Source organism: Trachinotus anak, unplaced genomic scaffold (assembly GCF_046630095.1).
Source record: "Trachinotus anak isolate AG129_WGS33_773 ecotype Australia unplaced genomic scaffold, CSIRO_AGI_Tana_v1 ptg000032l, whole genome shotgun sequence".
Taxonomy (NCBI): domain Eukaryota; kingdom Metazoa; phylum Chordata; class Actinopteri; order Carangiformes; family Carangidae; genus Trachinotus; species Trachinotus anak.
The window spans coordinates 21,668,246-21,681,706 of NW_027273883.1; the positions used below are offsets into that span (position 1 = coordinate 21,668,246).

Consider the following 13,461-nt stretch of genomic DNA (forward strand, 5'->3'; position numbering starts at 1 on the left):
TGTCTTTGTTTTATCCTGGGTCTATGTTAGCAGTGTCATGGTGTATGCACTGTAAACTGTATGTTAGAAATTCCATAGTATGTTACTACATCAACGTGCACAAGATAAAATGTTAAAATGAGAGGGGAAAAAGAGTTGTAAAATTCCTCCATTTACTCAGGGGAATGGCTTCCTATGTCCTCCCACCCACACTAATTATTCCTGAGACAGTCCTGAACAAAATGTTGAAAAAAGAACTGGATGTAAAAACAGGATCCTTCTCTGGAGGTGATATTTAGCAGCTGTCAGCTTTCCCTTTCACATTCATTATTTCATACATTCATATAGACACAGCCAAATGTCTCACCTCTCTGTGAAATCCGAGGCACATTATCAGCCCGCAGTCTACATAAAGAAACAATTCTGTTGGCCTATTACCATTTGAATAGATTCATTTGAATGCTGTTAAGGAAGATTCTGATTGGACTTTTTCTATTTTGGTTCATCTCACAACACTGTGGTGTCAGCTTTTCTGTCTTTTGTCTCTAAGCAACGCTGAGGGCTCTGTTTTAACGATCCAAAGCACATGGTCTGAAGTGCCCGGCACAAGTGCATTTAGGGCATGTCCATGTCACTTGCTATTGTAGCAGCAGAAAAAACTGTCGCTGCGCCAGCTTCATGGTTGAAAAGGATTGTACTTAATCTCTTAATTATTCATGGGAGTGTTTTGGGACATGTAACATCCAATAAACCAATCACAGAGCCATCTCCCCTTCCCTTTAAAAGCCAGACGCACTTGCATCTTGGCAGATTGTCATTATAATGGTGCAGTGTTTCATACTCAGTTAGATTCTATTTGTGTTTAGTTGATTACATATTGTGACTGGCCTATGAGCCCAGTCCTGACACAGGCACATGTGCACTGTGAGGGGCAAAGAAGGGCTGAGTGAATCAATGCACTGCGCACAGCTCTATGCTGAAGTAACAACACAAATCACAATGTTAGGAATATTTAATGTTATATTACAAGATGTGTGAATAAATCTTTGGTTCATCATGAAACTGTGGGCAGATCTAGGTGATGAATAGGCAGCACTGTGGCGGATTTATCAGGTAGTAAGAAAGAACACTCCATGTTGCATGAAACATAATACAACACACAACATGTCACAAAGAACGCTCTGACCTTCTGGGGCTGTATTGTTATGTTCCGACTGAGTTTTCCCAACATCTAACCACAATTTCAGCACACTGTGCTTGTGTGCATCTGTGTATGTCGGCACATATTACTCTGTTGACAATGTGCCCTTGAAATAACTGTGAAATACTGCACCTCTGACTTAAGACCAGGTTTTTGCTGGTCAATCGAGCAGTCGCTATCCGCTGCCTCAAGATAGCAATGTGCCAACAATGCGTCTGACCACATCTCATTTTAAGACCAGCACACAAATGGGCAGACAGAAAAGCACAGGTGTATTTGCTATTTAAACAGTGTGGGCGCTGGACGGGAGAATGACAACTACATCAGTGCAGAGGTAGTCAAAGAGCTGAAACAACATCTGGGTGAAGGGGAGAGCCGGCACGGAGGGACGGATGCCGTCGCTGTTGTGTTCCACTAAAATCATTGTGCTGGCTTTGTTTTGTTTAGTGTAGGCAAGGAAAGGAGGCATGATGAGGGATCTTCTTAGCAGTAATATAGCTGCAGTTTGATATTTCTTCATAACAAAACTAGAAAACCTGAATACTAAATGTGAGGCATTGGTTCTGATAAGCGCAATGAACTGGACTGATGGGTCATAGACCATTAGAGCTTTAGAATAAGAGCAGTGTGCTGTTTCACACATCAAAGGCCATATGTTTAATGTAATTTAACAAAATAGATCACAAGATGAGATGTGTAAACAATTTCTTGGGGGAAAGTAAAGTCGCCAACAACAACAACAACAACAACAACAATAATGGAAAGCTTTGAAGTAGAGCCGAAAAAGATATATTGATTGATTAGTCGATCAGCAAAATATATATCTGCAGCCAATAATCTTTTAAGTAAAAAGGCAAAAAAAAGGTGAATATTTGCTGTGTTTTTTCTCCTCTGTGTAAATATTTTGAATATATTTGTGTTTTGGTCAGACAGAACAGGACATCTGAGGAGTTATGATACCTTCAGAAATTTTATTGACCAAACAATTATTGATCAATCTTGAAAATACTCAGCAGATGAATTGATGATGAAAATAATTATTAGTTGCAGCCTTAGTCTGAAGAGAAGTCAACAGAGCTAAACTGAGCTGCAGCATAGTTTCTCATGTAGAGTGGCTTCTCTTTCTGTTACATTAAATATCGTCAGAGTCCAATAATCTCAACCATGGTGGCTTTTCTTTGCAGTAATGATGTCATTGTTCAATACCACATGTCACAATTACTCTAAAGGTAGTAAAATATCATAGACAATACTAAAAAAAATACTAACCCTGGGTCTCTGTATTCATACAGGCGAGCGCCCCTTCAAATGCAGCCAGTGCGACAAGGCCTTCAACCAGAAGAGCGCTCTGCAGGTCCACATGGTCAAACACACTGGAAAGAAGCCCTTCAAGTGTGAGGTGTGCAGCATCAGGTTCACGCAGAAGAGCAACATGAAACACCACATGAAGAGATCCCATGGCTACGGTGAGCAGATGACTGGCATCACACCAGTGCACACACACACAGACACTTGGACACACAGACAGCTGTTTGTGCAGCTGTGCAACGAAAGAAAGTAACCATCTCTCTGTAGTGTCTCTGTCGGCTTGGTTCACTTTCACTCAGGAGCGGTATTTCCAAGAGTGTCAAGGTAGATAAGCGTTTTATAATGAGGTCCCCTTTTCCACCTCGTGATGCTTGTGTGTGTCTTTGTCTCTCATGGCCATCACACACAGTCCACATGATTTAGTATTTCCTACACAATTCACACGAAGCTGTCGGCACAGCTTCCTCTTTGACATCAGCAGGTGAGAGCCGTGAATGCTAAGCTATTACTTATTCCTGACAGCTTTGGTCAAGATGTAAGCTGTGTCTCCCGAGTGCGACCACCACACACTCACATTGTTATTCATTTCATTCAAACATCCCACCCCGGAGCCTGGCAGGCACCTATTGAAGATGACCCGAGGAGGAGAACAATGCCAACAGATCTGTTCTTGGTCCACAAAAGCTTCCACTCAGGTCCCCACACTGGCTGGGTTTAGATTATTGAAAAAGTCATGTCTGAAAGACGGGCTTCCGTTGCGTCACTGGGAATAAGGCCCAGACTTGACAAGGTCATAGCTTCACTTCTCACTTTAGTTCCTGTCGTCATTCAACTCTTGCAGTACCTGTAGAAAGTAATACTTATGTTTCCAGGTCTGATAATGTTTCACAAATGTGTAAAAAAAAAAAAAAAAAAAAAAAAAGTTAAAGTTCTGGAAAAGACATTGGGTTTTAAATATGACTTTGATGTGGCTACAAGGTTGCACCGACACTGTTCCAGCTGGGAGAACACACTTAAAAGTTAAACAGTAAATTTGTTATTTTGATGTGAGATCAGACATATGGAGAGTACAGACTTCGCAGTTAAAACTTCCTGATGTGACAGCATACTAAAGTGGGACTGAGCAGACAGCTTGTCTTTGTTGTGGAAGTCTGGCTTCTCACTGATGCTGCCATGCAAAAATCCTCATCACCATCTTTTTAGCAGCGTGATGCCGCTGTGGGAGCAAGTGACTGAGGTAAAGTAGAAATTAGAACCAATTTTTATTTCTTCACAGGTATTCACCAGTTTTTAGCCACTGTAGCAGCATGGCTGTATGAATATAAAACATTTTGCTAGATTGCCACGACATTTGTGGCCCCCCCAGAGGACGAACCCAACCTACTTGGGTGATCCTCAGACTTTTCATCTAGTGTCAACATAAGGTTCACATTAGTGATGCACAGATCGCCATCATATCTGCGGGCACTGCCGTTAATTTGCGAATCAGGCGGGCTATAAAAATTCAATTTCTCACAGGTGGATGGATTGTGTGTGCGTGAAATAATATATAATGTATGAGGAAAATATTAATTGCATGCTCTAAAATGTGAACATATTTTAAGCTTCTTTTTTCGTCAGGCACAAATGAGACTGTGTTTGTACTGCTGAACTCATGATGATTTATTATTTAATTTGGGCAGTGGTGAGACTTTATTATGAGCTTTAGATAGTTTGGGTTTGAGAAGTAGCAATGGCATGCAGAGGTGTAGTTTGAATGGATTAAAACTGTCAGTCTTTGTTCAGGCTGTACCTGTTTTCACCAAAGAAGGGAAACTGTTGGGTTTCGTCTTTATGATAAAGTAAGGTCTTGACCTTACCCCATAAAATGCCTTGACATAATGTGTATTATGATTTTGCACTATACAAATATAATTGAATTGAATTGAATTGAGTTGGATAACATTTACTTTAAATAAATGCTTGTTTATTTAAAAGCAGCCTAATTCAGTGTAAAATGCTCAGAAATAATGGTAATCTGTGACCAGGTGCTGGTCTCTAAATCGTGGAAAATGATTTGTTTGGGTGAGTGACGGGTGAATGATGATCTGTGAATCACTAGTTCACATTTTGGGGTTTTTAGAGAAATGTCTCAACAACTGTTGAATGGACCGCCATGAAATGTTTTACACACATTTATGTTCCCCTGAGGATGAAATAACTTTGGTGATCCCTAAACATTTCCTCTACCTCCATCCTCCTGTCATTTAGCTGACTCACCTCACAGAGTTGTTAGCGGTTGTAGGCTCTTAGTCTTGTTTTTGTAGAGTCTGTAGATATACACCAGTAATATGATAATGACTATCGGTCATTATCTTTTCAATCTATTTCACATTCACTTGAACGGCAAAGTGTCTCAGACTTTTGGACCATACTGTATCACTAGTTTCTCACCACAAATGAAATTTGAGTCTAAGAACAGAACCAGAACTTGCAGATAATTCCTCATAAAATCACATTTATTCTTACTTCCCAGTGTTATTCATTAAATTCAGTGTGAATGTTTTTTGGTACAAGAATTCCTGAGCTGTTAAAACACACACACACACACACACACACACACACACACACACACACACACAGCCATCCTCACAGAATCACCTCTGCTTTTCAAAATGTCCTCTTACCGGTTATATGTGCAAGTGGTGTCTTAACATTTTAATATTGCTGACCGGAGGTATTTACTGTGTGCAGCAGCAGAGGAGTAAGGTCAGCTGTTCACAAACATCTCACAGGTTTGTACATTATCTTTCCAGGGAAACCGACCCATATTTTGACAAGAATTACCAGGCGATAACAGGACCTCAGTTATTATAGGCATGTTCACACAAGGATAAACTATTTGATTGATAGTTTATTTATTTTACTATTTTTTAAGTACAAATGAATTGTTAATATTTGTTTACTTTGTCTCCATTTGTGTTGCTGTTAAAGTTTTTGTCCTCTGCAGATCTATTGCAGATGGATTCAGAGTGCACGTTCATACGCTTGCAACATAATGAATCCATGTTTGAAGTGTTTCAGATACAGAGAGTAAAAATAGAGGGAGATAATTAAATGACTCCCACTGTAAAACTCAATCTAGAGTGTGGCCTGCAGCAGCAGGAGACGCTGAACCTCTCAGCCTCTGCCAGAGTGACTTATTTTTTTTGTGCTCAAGTTATTTCAAGCTGAATGTACTATGACACATAGCTCATGCCATATTTACAGCTCACAATGAGCATCTTCCACAACTGTCAGGTCTCATTATATAGTTTGTGTAACAGACATGGTGGTTTCAGAAGAAGGAGCCAACAGGGAGGATGGGCCATATTAAAACACGTGTTGGAGGAGGGAGAAAGGGAAGATTGCTTTTTGACAGATGGTCTCATTTGCATTGACAGCCACTGGCAAACTGAATACAGAATCGGAGCTGCTGGTGCTGCTCTGTAAATGCATGTTAATGGGCTTTTCTTCTGGTTTACAAAGCACTGTTATTACCCGTCTCGGCGTGTATTTGAGTTCATGAGAGTCACTCTTCTTTTTCTCTCTTTCTCCTCCCAGGTCAGATCCAGGAAGTGTCCCTGGGACAAGAAGAAACAGCTCCACAGGTCGAGGTCACTCCTGAACTCGACCTGGAGGTTGTACCTGAGTCATCTGGAGATTGGCAAAATGTCTTCCCCTGATCACAAACCACGAGTCCCAGGAGTCCGAAGGCACTGTACAGCATACCAAGCACTGATCGAGTTAAACAGCTAAACAGCAAAGCTTTGCCAAACATATTCCTCCTCTAAAGAGGGTTATTTGGTTAGAAAACATTTTCGATTTGCTCCTCTGTATATCGAGGGCTTTTTCCCTGGTAGCTGTCCCTTTCTGTTTATCCAAATTAGCAGTGAAGTAAGGGGAGCCTGGTTCCCTCTGATTGGCTTAATGACTTGTATCTGTTTTGCTACTGTCTGATTGTCATCAGTATGATAACCTCCAGAGAGGTTTGGCTCGATAAACGCAGGCATCCCAGAGAATTCTCCAGCCAGGAGATGCAGGTCCCTCTCCTGTTGACCCTGTCAGAAAGAGAGGAAAACTGAACTCTGTGAAAAAGCTCCCCAGAGACGAGTGTCTGGCCTCTTCATTATTGCTCTACTCACAGGGACGTACGCCGTAGCTGCAAACAACTGTACTGCTGTCATCTCTTCAAAAGCAACTATGTAACAGCACATAACAGAAATCCTTTTTTCACTGGTTTATGAGAAATATGTCTTTTTTTATTATTATTATTATGTTTAGTTTAGTTTTTTTTTTTACTTATTTATACTGTACATATTTCATCTTGAAGTGAAATGTCATTTGCAGTTTGTTACATATATGTTTTAGTGAGAAAGCAGCACCACACACGTCTGTAAAGCTTGGCAGTGAGCTGTGAGGACACCGTTCTGGATGCGATGCTGTTGGAGCTTCTTGACCGAACGTGTCAGCATTGTGTTTCCTGTTGTTGTTGTTGTTGTTGTTGTTGTATCATCTAAACCTTCAACACAGACATCGTCTTTATAGTAGTTCATTTTGTAAATAGTGTAGTTAGATTGCGTATGTTTTCTGATGAACTGCCACAACATGGATTCATTGCAAATATGTAATTTGGGCATAATGTTGCAATTATTATGAAGCAAATCTGATGTACAGATAATAAGATGTTTTTTCCCTCTTTTTTGCAGTTGTATTTTCTATTGTCCATAATAAATTAAGAAGATTAAAGTAATTTTTCTACTAATTTAAACTCTTTTCTTTTTATTGTTTAGTGACTAAATTATTACAGATTAAATAATGTCTAATTTCTCCTGTTTAAGGAAAGGTTTAATATATTGGAAAGGTCCCCTGTGGATGAACAATGTGGGTCTCTGTTTGGTTTTTACTGTGGGTACGTGGATGTTAAAAAAAAGTAGTTTCATGCTGTTTTTCTAATTGACAGTTGGCGATGGTGGTGAGACTGCCAGCTAGCAAACATGAATGTAAACAATGCACAATTTAAAATATTTTTAAAAACTTCACCTGCACAATCATTATATAACCTGCATTCAGCATATTTGTAAGACTTCGAGGATATGCACTCAACATTAAGATGAGTAAATATGAAGATTTGTCAACAAGAAAATGTTACAGGCACGTAGAGTAAGGAGGCGATTAGATTATCTTAGCATAAAAACTGGAGGCAAGGGGAAACAGCTAGCCTGGCTCTGCACATAACTCCCCATGAAATCACATTTTGTTGTTTTTAGACCCAGTTCAGAGTGACTGTAGCCCTGCATGTTAAAACACTGCCCGTTCATTTATTTATCTATCGGTCCACCAACACAACAGGGCTGCCCGGGCTCCAGCAAAAAAACACAAGGTTGTCTGGCAGGAATCCAGCATCTTCTCTCAAGTCACTGCGCTGCCCAATCAATTACATGAAAGCACACACTCCTGGTAGATTACATAGTAATTCAAGCGCAATATTTCTATTTACCTCCTATCATCACAATGGAAGATAAAATGATTACTGCTGTGATATCTTTCGAGAGCTGTAAAATCCTGTCGCACAGTGCTATAAAACGGCTGCGCTGCAGTGCTTAATGCTTAATAAGGCTTCAAACTCAGGTCTGTGACATTAACCAGCCTCGAATCAGATTTCATGTCTCACTGATACCTTAAACATCACATGCTTTGTTCTAACACAGGGCTGTTTTCAGTCCAACACTTTAGAGTTGGCTGTAGGAGTCTAGTTAGCTGTTTCCCTCCGCGTCGAGTCTTTATGGTAAGCCAAGCCCTTAATCTTATTATTTCTCCTAGTGTGCTTATTTAGCCATGACGTGTGTGTGCTTTTGTCCAGGTTCAAAGTAGAACTCATAGTTGGCTCGTGTCTGGCATTTGCATTTCACCATAATTCATGAATCAATAGAAAGATTGTTGGGTGGGAAAACAGTCATTTAAAAGGATGGAAAATGCTTGATATGAATTGAAAATTGCCACCATCGTTCATATTTTTTGTGCCACATCCAGCCTTTGTGTGCTTTTATCATTTCAACATGACATCGAAATGCATATTCTCTGTGTGATTATACTTGAATCTGAATGGTGCTCCATCTGCTCCAGTCATGAGTAGCTCAGAAAGCTTGGCATGAATAATGATTACCCAATGAGTCATGAATTTTGGCTTAATGAAAGAAACCGTCGTACCTTTGTTTGCTTCGATGACGGGACCCAGTTGATAGCACTTTTACATTTGCTTCAGTTTTTTTTTACGATGAGTCATTTGCTGTTGGTCAGGCCAAGGTAAACAAAGCACACACTTCACCAGGCAGGAAGTAGAGCTGGTTTTATAATTTTTTATTTTTTATTCTCAGTTAAGTGGCTGGTCATGTTTTATTACACATACAATAATGAGGAGGATCTTTACATTCATTCACAGGATCCATTCAGAGAAAAAAAACAAACAAAAAAAAACACTACACAGCACTCGAGGCTCAAGCACACACAAACAGTAGGAGAGATGGACGCTACACATCACACATGCCTGCTTTTGGAGGATGGATGTTTGGAACAGCACAAGTGGTAGTGCTGAGCGTTTCTGTGAATGACTTTGCGCCAGAAAACTTTCAACTTGCACATTCTCAGGTAACATCTTATAATGTGTAAATACAGAGTTAGTTACAGAGCACCTTTTTGAAATTGTGTTGGTGTTTTGTTTTTTTGTTTTTTTTTTTTTATCATTATCCACGAAAAGGAAACACAGCACAGTGCTTTTGGTAGTCAGGAGGAAAGCCACTTGTGGCTGAGCAGAGGGTTTTTGTGAATTTCATGTACAGAATGTGTGCTGTGCATAAAACAGTGAAGACGAAGAAGAGACCTAGACTACGCTAAAGCATGGATGAAAGGTCTGAATCTGGCATCTCACTCCAGATTCAGAGTCTGGAAGTTTTAAAAGTGGAAAAATAAGCGCACTATGAAATAATTTAGTTACAGATACAGAAGAAATGACTCACTTCTCTACTTATTTCAGTGACTATGGCAGAAAATTGATTTAGAAAGTTTAGAAGTTTAACTTTCGCCACAAAATCCACAGCCAGCCTTAATGACAAACACGGATCAACATCACACCCATGACAGGACACTTAACTACAGCTAAGACACAAGGGTTGAATGTAAACACACAAGGACCAAAATGGCTCTCACAATAATGTCAAATCTGTTAAATCAATTACAAAACAACTCAAAGTCAAACGCAAGTTTATGTTTGGGTGGGTGGGAGAAGGTCTGAGGGAATGACGAAGACAGTGTGACAAGACAGAAAATCGCTCTTTACTAAAACAGAAACAGCCCGGTCTTTTCATCCAATCAGCAAGCGGCAATGACGGTCAAGTCAGTCGGACTCGCACCGGCCTTAGCTTTCAAGAGCTCCAGGTCTGCTTCAGTTCAGCCACCTTTTGTTAGAGAAACCATGAAAGACGTCCACAGAAACTCAAAAGCACAAGTATATTTATAAAGAGAGAGAGAGAGAGCCATGGCAGGGGTCAGGGGTCATTCAGGCTGCACATGTGAGCGGCTTCAGGATCAACTTCAGCAAACAGTTCACACCGATGATGAGGACTGCATATACTCAGCACAACGCATGCAAGGGGGGAGGGGGGCAACAGATTGTGTCGCTATCTACCAGCCAAAGGGGTGGGAACAGGTAACAGGAGAGATGCAGGATTTAGCGAACATTAGAGTGTTATCAGAGGCAGAGGGGAAGGTGAGTGTAAGGGGTGGCAAGATTTCCTCCTTTTCTTCCTCTTTTTTTCCCCCACTTTAGTCCCATGTTCTTGAAGATCTGCCCTCGTGTTGTTGGAAGGGGGTGTGGAGAGGGACTTCAGCGTTTGGCTGGAGAAGCACTCCTGCTTCCCTGTGTAACAGACGAGACATATCTGATGAATGTGTGGAGGTGGCAGCCCTGCAGGTCTATCTCAGCATTAAGGGACTACTCTGCTGGTTTTGGAGTCTGGCCCAATGGTCATTTCACTCAGTATGTGATGAGAGTGCTCGCCTTGGTGGACGGCTCTGTCTCAGGGCCTCACCAACAATTGACAAACTCACAAAAAAGCATGTTAATTAATAGGTAATTTGTAGCCAGTAACTTCTGACAGAAAAAAAAGAGTCTTCACCACAGATGACAGTCGTTCTGAGTCATCACCGATTAAAAAACATTAGCTGTCTGGCAAACTTGTCACTTCTGTGTGAAGAAGTTTTTTTTTTTTTTTTTTCGAGAAGAAGAGAGAAAGTATTTCATCAGGCTTTACCAGCTCTTTCATCAAACATGAGCATTGTAGTCACACACCAGTAAATTAACTAACTCTAAGAGCTGTAATAGGTTCTGCAACTGAATGATGAGGGCAGGGCTTAAGACTGAAAAGTCAGAGTAGTCCTGTAACGTGAGAAATAAGCAGGTTAGTAAGCCACTTACAGAAGATGCTTTTTACCTGGAGAATGAAAATAAATGAAATGTTGGGAATGATGAAAAAGAAAAGATGAGACACTAAATTTTTACTTTTAAGATGCAAAGTCAGAATATGGAGAATTCTGAGGCAATAGTAAAAACTATGAGACAATAAGCCAAAGCTTTGAGATTCAAAGTCAGATTTATGTACAACTAAACCAAATTATGGGATATTAAATCAAATTTAGTCAAAGGTCAAAAGACTGTAAGTGAAAAGTGTACATTATAGACCAAATTAATGAGAAATAAAGAAACAATTATCAGAAAGTAAAGCAACTTTATGAGAAAATAGGTCAAAATGTGATATACTAATTCAAAATTGTGACATGCAGTGGAAAAAGGAGATGTCTGAGTATCTCATTGTTCTGACCGAAAAAGTCAAATTCTGACTCATTATCTCATAGTTATTGCATAATATTTCAAAACTATATTTAAGAGAGATGAGAGATTGAGGGAGATGGAGAGGTGGATAGAAATTAAGGTTGCAGTTTATCAATTGACCAGAGGTTATTACATATTGCTTCACAGATCATGTAAATGGGTTTCCCTTGAGGTTTTCAGGCATTTCATTCTTTCAAATGCAAAATCTCAGAGTGTCCCATTTGTTTTTTTTTTCTTCCCAAAGTTCCAGATTAGATATCCTGTGTTCACTCCAAAGCTGTCTCTGAAACGATATCATACTTTTTCCTTCCCACTCTCTCACCCAGATCAAAACATAGCAAGCGTAGAGCACTCTGAGAGGGAGAAAGATTATACAAATGAGACAAATCTTTATGGATTGCTTAAGAAGATAATCCATATTGTATGACGCTTTTTACTCCTCCTACTTTTGTTCTAAGCTATTCTTACTGCCATTTCAGATTAAATTCATTATCTGTCATGAAAGAGAAAAAGTCGATTTGCAGCAGCCGCGCGTTGGTTTAAATCTGAAACTGAAAGCAGACACTGAATAGAAACAAAGTGTGAAACACTAATTAAAAATGGCTTTATGCTCATTTCCATTTGTACCGTGCCATGTATGCACAGAAGAAGCGGAAGTGATGGTGTGATGGCACTGAGTCAGTGCTAATTAGTCCTATCAGGGAGATTTTGAATGAGCATCCCAGAAGTTCTTCATCGCTAGAGCTGTTTACTCTCTTGTAGCTTCGTGACAACAATTTAGCCACTACAGACGAGGATGCAGCCCTGGGGAAATCTGAATTTCTCTCTACCTTCAGTAACTGCTAAACTAACTAATCTAAGGTACAGTGAGAGTGGCTGGCTAATTAAAACCTGACAGGGAAAAACTGGCAGAGCATGAAAGCCGCCGCTGCCTTTCATGACGTATGAAAATAAATCAACTAATAAGGAGCTTCTCAGTAAATTGGAAAGTCAAGCAGTTGTGAATACGGCAGTCTAAACTAAGTGCTAATGAATATGCGCCAAAGCTGAAAAGCTGGGTGGGTGTTCAGTGTCAGCATCAGACTGGATGTCCTGAAACCTTCAGTGTGGGAGTTTTAAAACCTCAATTCACTTCATCTTAACTTCCATCTGTGCTCCAAGCACCAAAAAAGGGTGCTACCAACAACTTCAGCTTTAACCTGATTACAGTTATTTGAATGCAGTTTTTTTTAACTCTGTTGTGCAATTAATTTGTGACCGAAAACCATACCAAGGTTACTTCCTCAGTACAGACAAATGCACTTTTTCTTTGACAGGGAATCTATTATTTCACCCCTTGTGTCTGTGGTACACGCTAAGACCCAAGCCAGCACTAGCTAGTGGATGTGATGCTAGCATGCAGCTAACAACAAGGAGTTCAGGTCAAGTCTATTTAAAAGCCCCTCTTCAGAGCTTTTAACCACTTGAACTATAAATTATTAAAAAATCTTTTTAACACATTATAATAGTTGTAAATGTATATAGCATTTATTAATGTAGGCCTATATTATTTTTGCCCATTTGGGCCAAATAAGCAGCACTTAAACCTGCTAGCACATGTTAGAGTGTCTGTTTATTTTTAAGTTTTAGTTTCTTGCCACCTGAGGAACAGAGGCTAAGTCCAGCATAAATTCAGCCTTTAGCTCTTAACTTTGTTTTGGTCTTCACCAACTCCAGGCAAAAATATTTGGCGCTTTAGCTGCTAAATGCGTCACAATGTTAACCAACTATAGCTGCTAATTGCTGCTAATTTGCTGGTGGGCAGGTAGCGTACAGTGGGTTTATGGAGCTTTTTTATAGCTGATAACTGCCGTCAGCAGCAACTTCAAATGACACTGACAGAGGAAGGTTTAGACTAAACTCCCACAGTTAAGATGCAGGCCGTAAAATCAAAACAATGAGATAAAAATGCTAAAATGCTCCATCAATAACATGACAGAAACATTTTAAGCCTCCGTACAAATTATTTGTATTTACAGTCACAATACTTTTCATTTAGATATTCATTATTCACATTTAACCAGTCAAA

General features: G+C 39.9%; 2 protein-coding genes across 2 annotated transcripts in view; one reads left to right on the forward strand and one right to left on the reverse strand.

The window, feature by feature from the left end:
* Window positions 1-7,271, forward strand: part of LOC139613393 (zinc finger protein 236-like) — a 64,534-nt gene extending 57,263 nt beyond the window's left edge. The window contains exons 31-32 of the mRNA XM_071470006.1: window positions 2,473-2,646; window positions 6,071-7,271. Of these exons, the coding sequence (XP_071326107.1) occupies window positions 2,473-2,646; window positions 6,071-6,192 (296 nt within the window). The 3' untranslated portion in view covers window positions 6,193-7,271. The remainder of the gene's footprint in view (window positions 1-2,472; window positions 2,647-6,070) is intronic.
* A 1,574-nt stretch (window positions 7,272-8,845) lies between these two features.
* LOC139613403 (myelin basic protein-like) overlaps window positions 8,846-13,461 on the reverse strand; it is a 65,428-nt gene continuing 60,812 nt past the window's right edge. Inside the window, 1 exon segment of the mRNA XM_071470020.1 lies at window positions 8,846-10,421. Within this exon segment, the coding sequence (XP_071326121.1) occupies window positions 10,389-10,421 (33 nt within the window). The 3' untranslated portion in view covers window positions 8,846-10,388.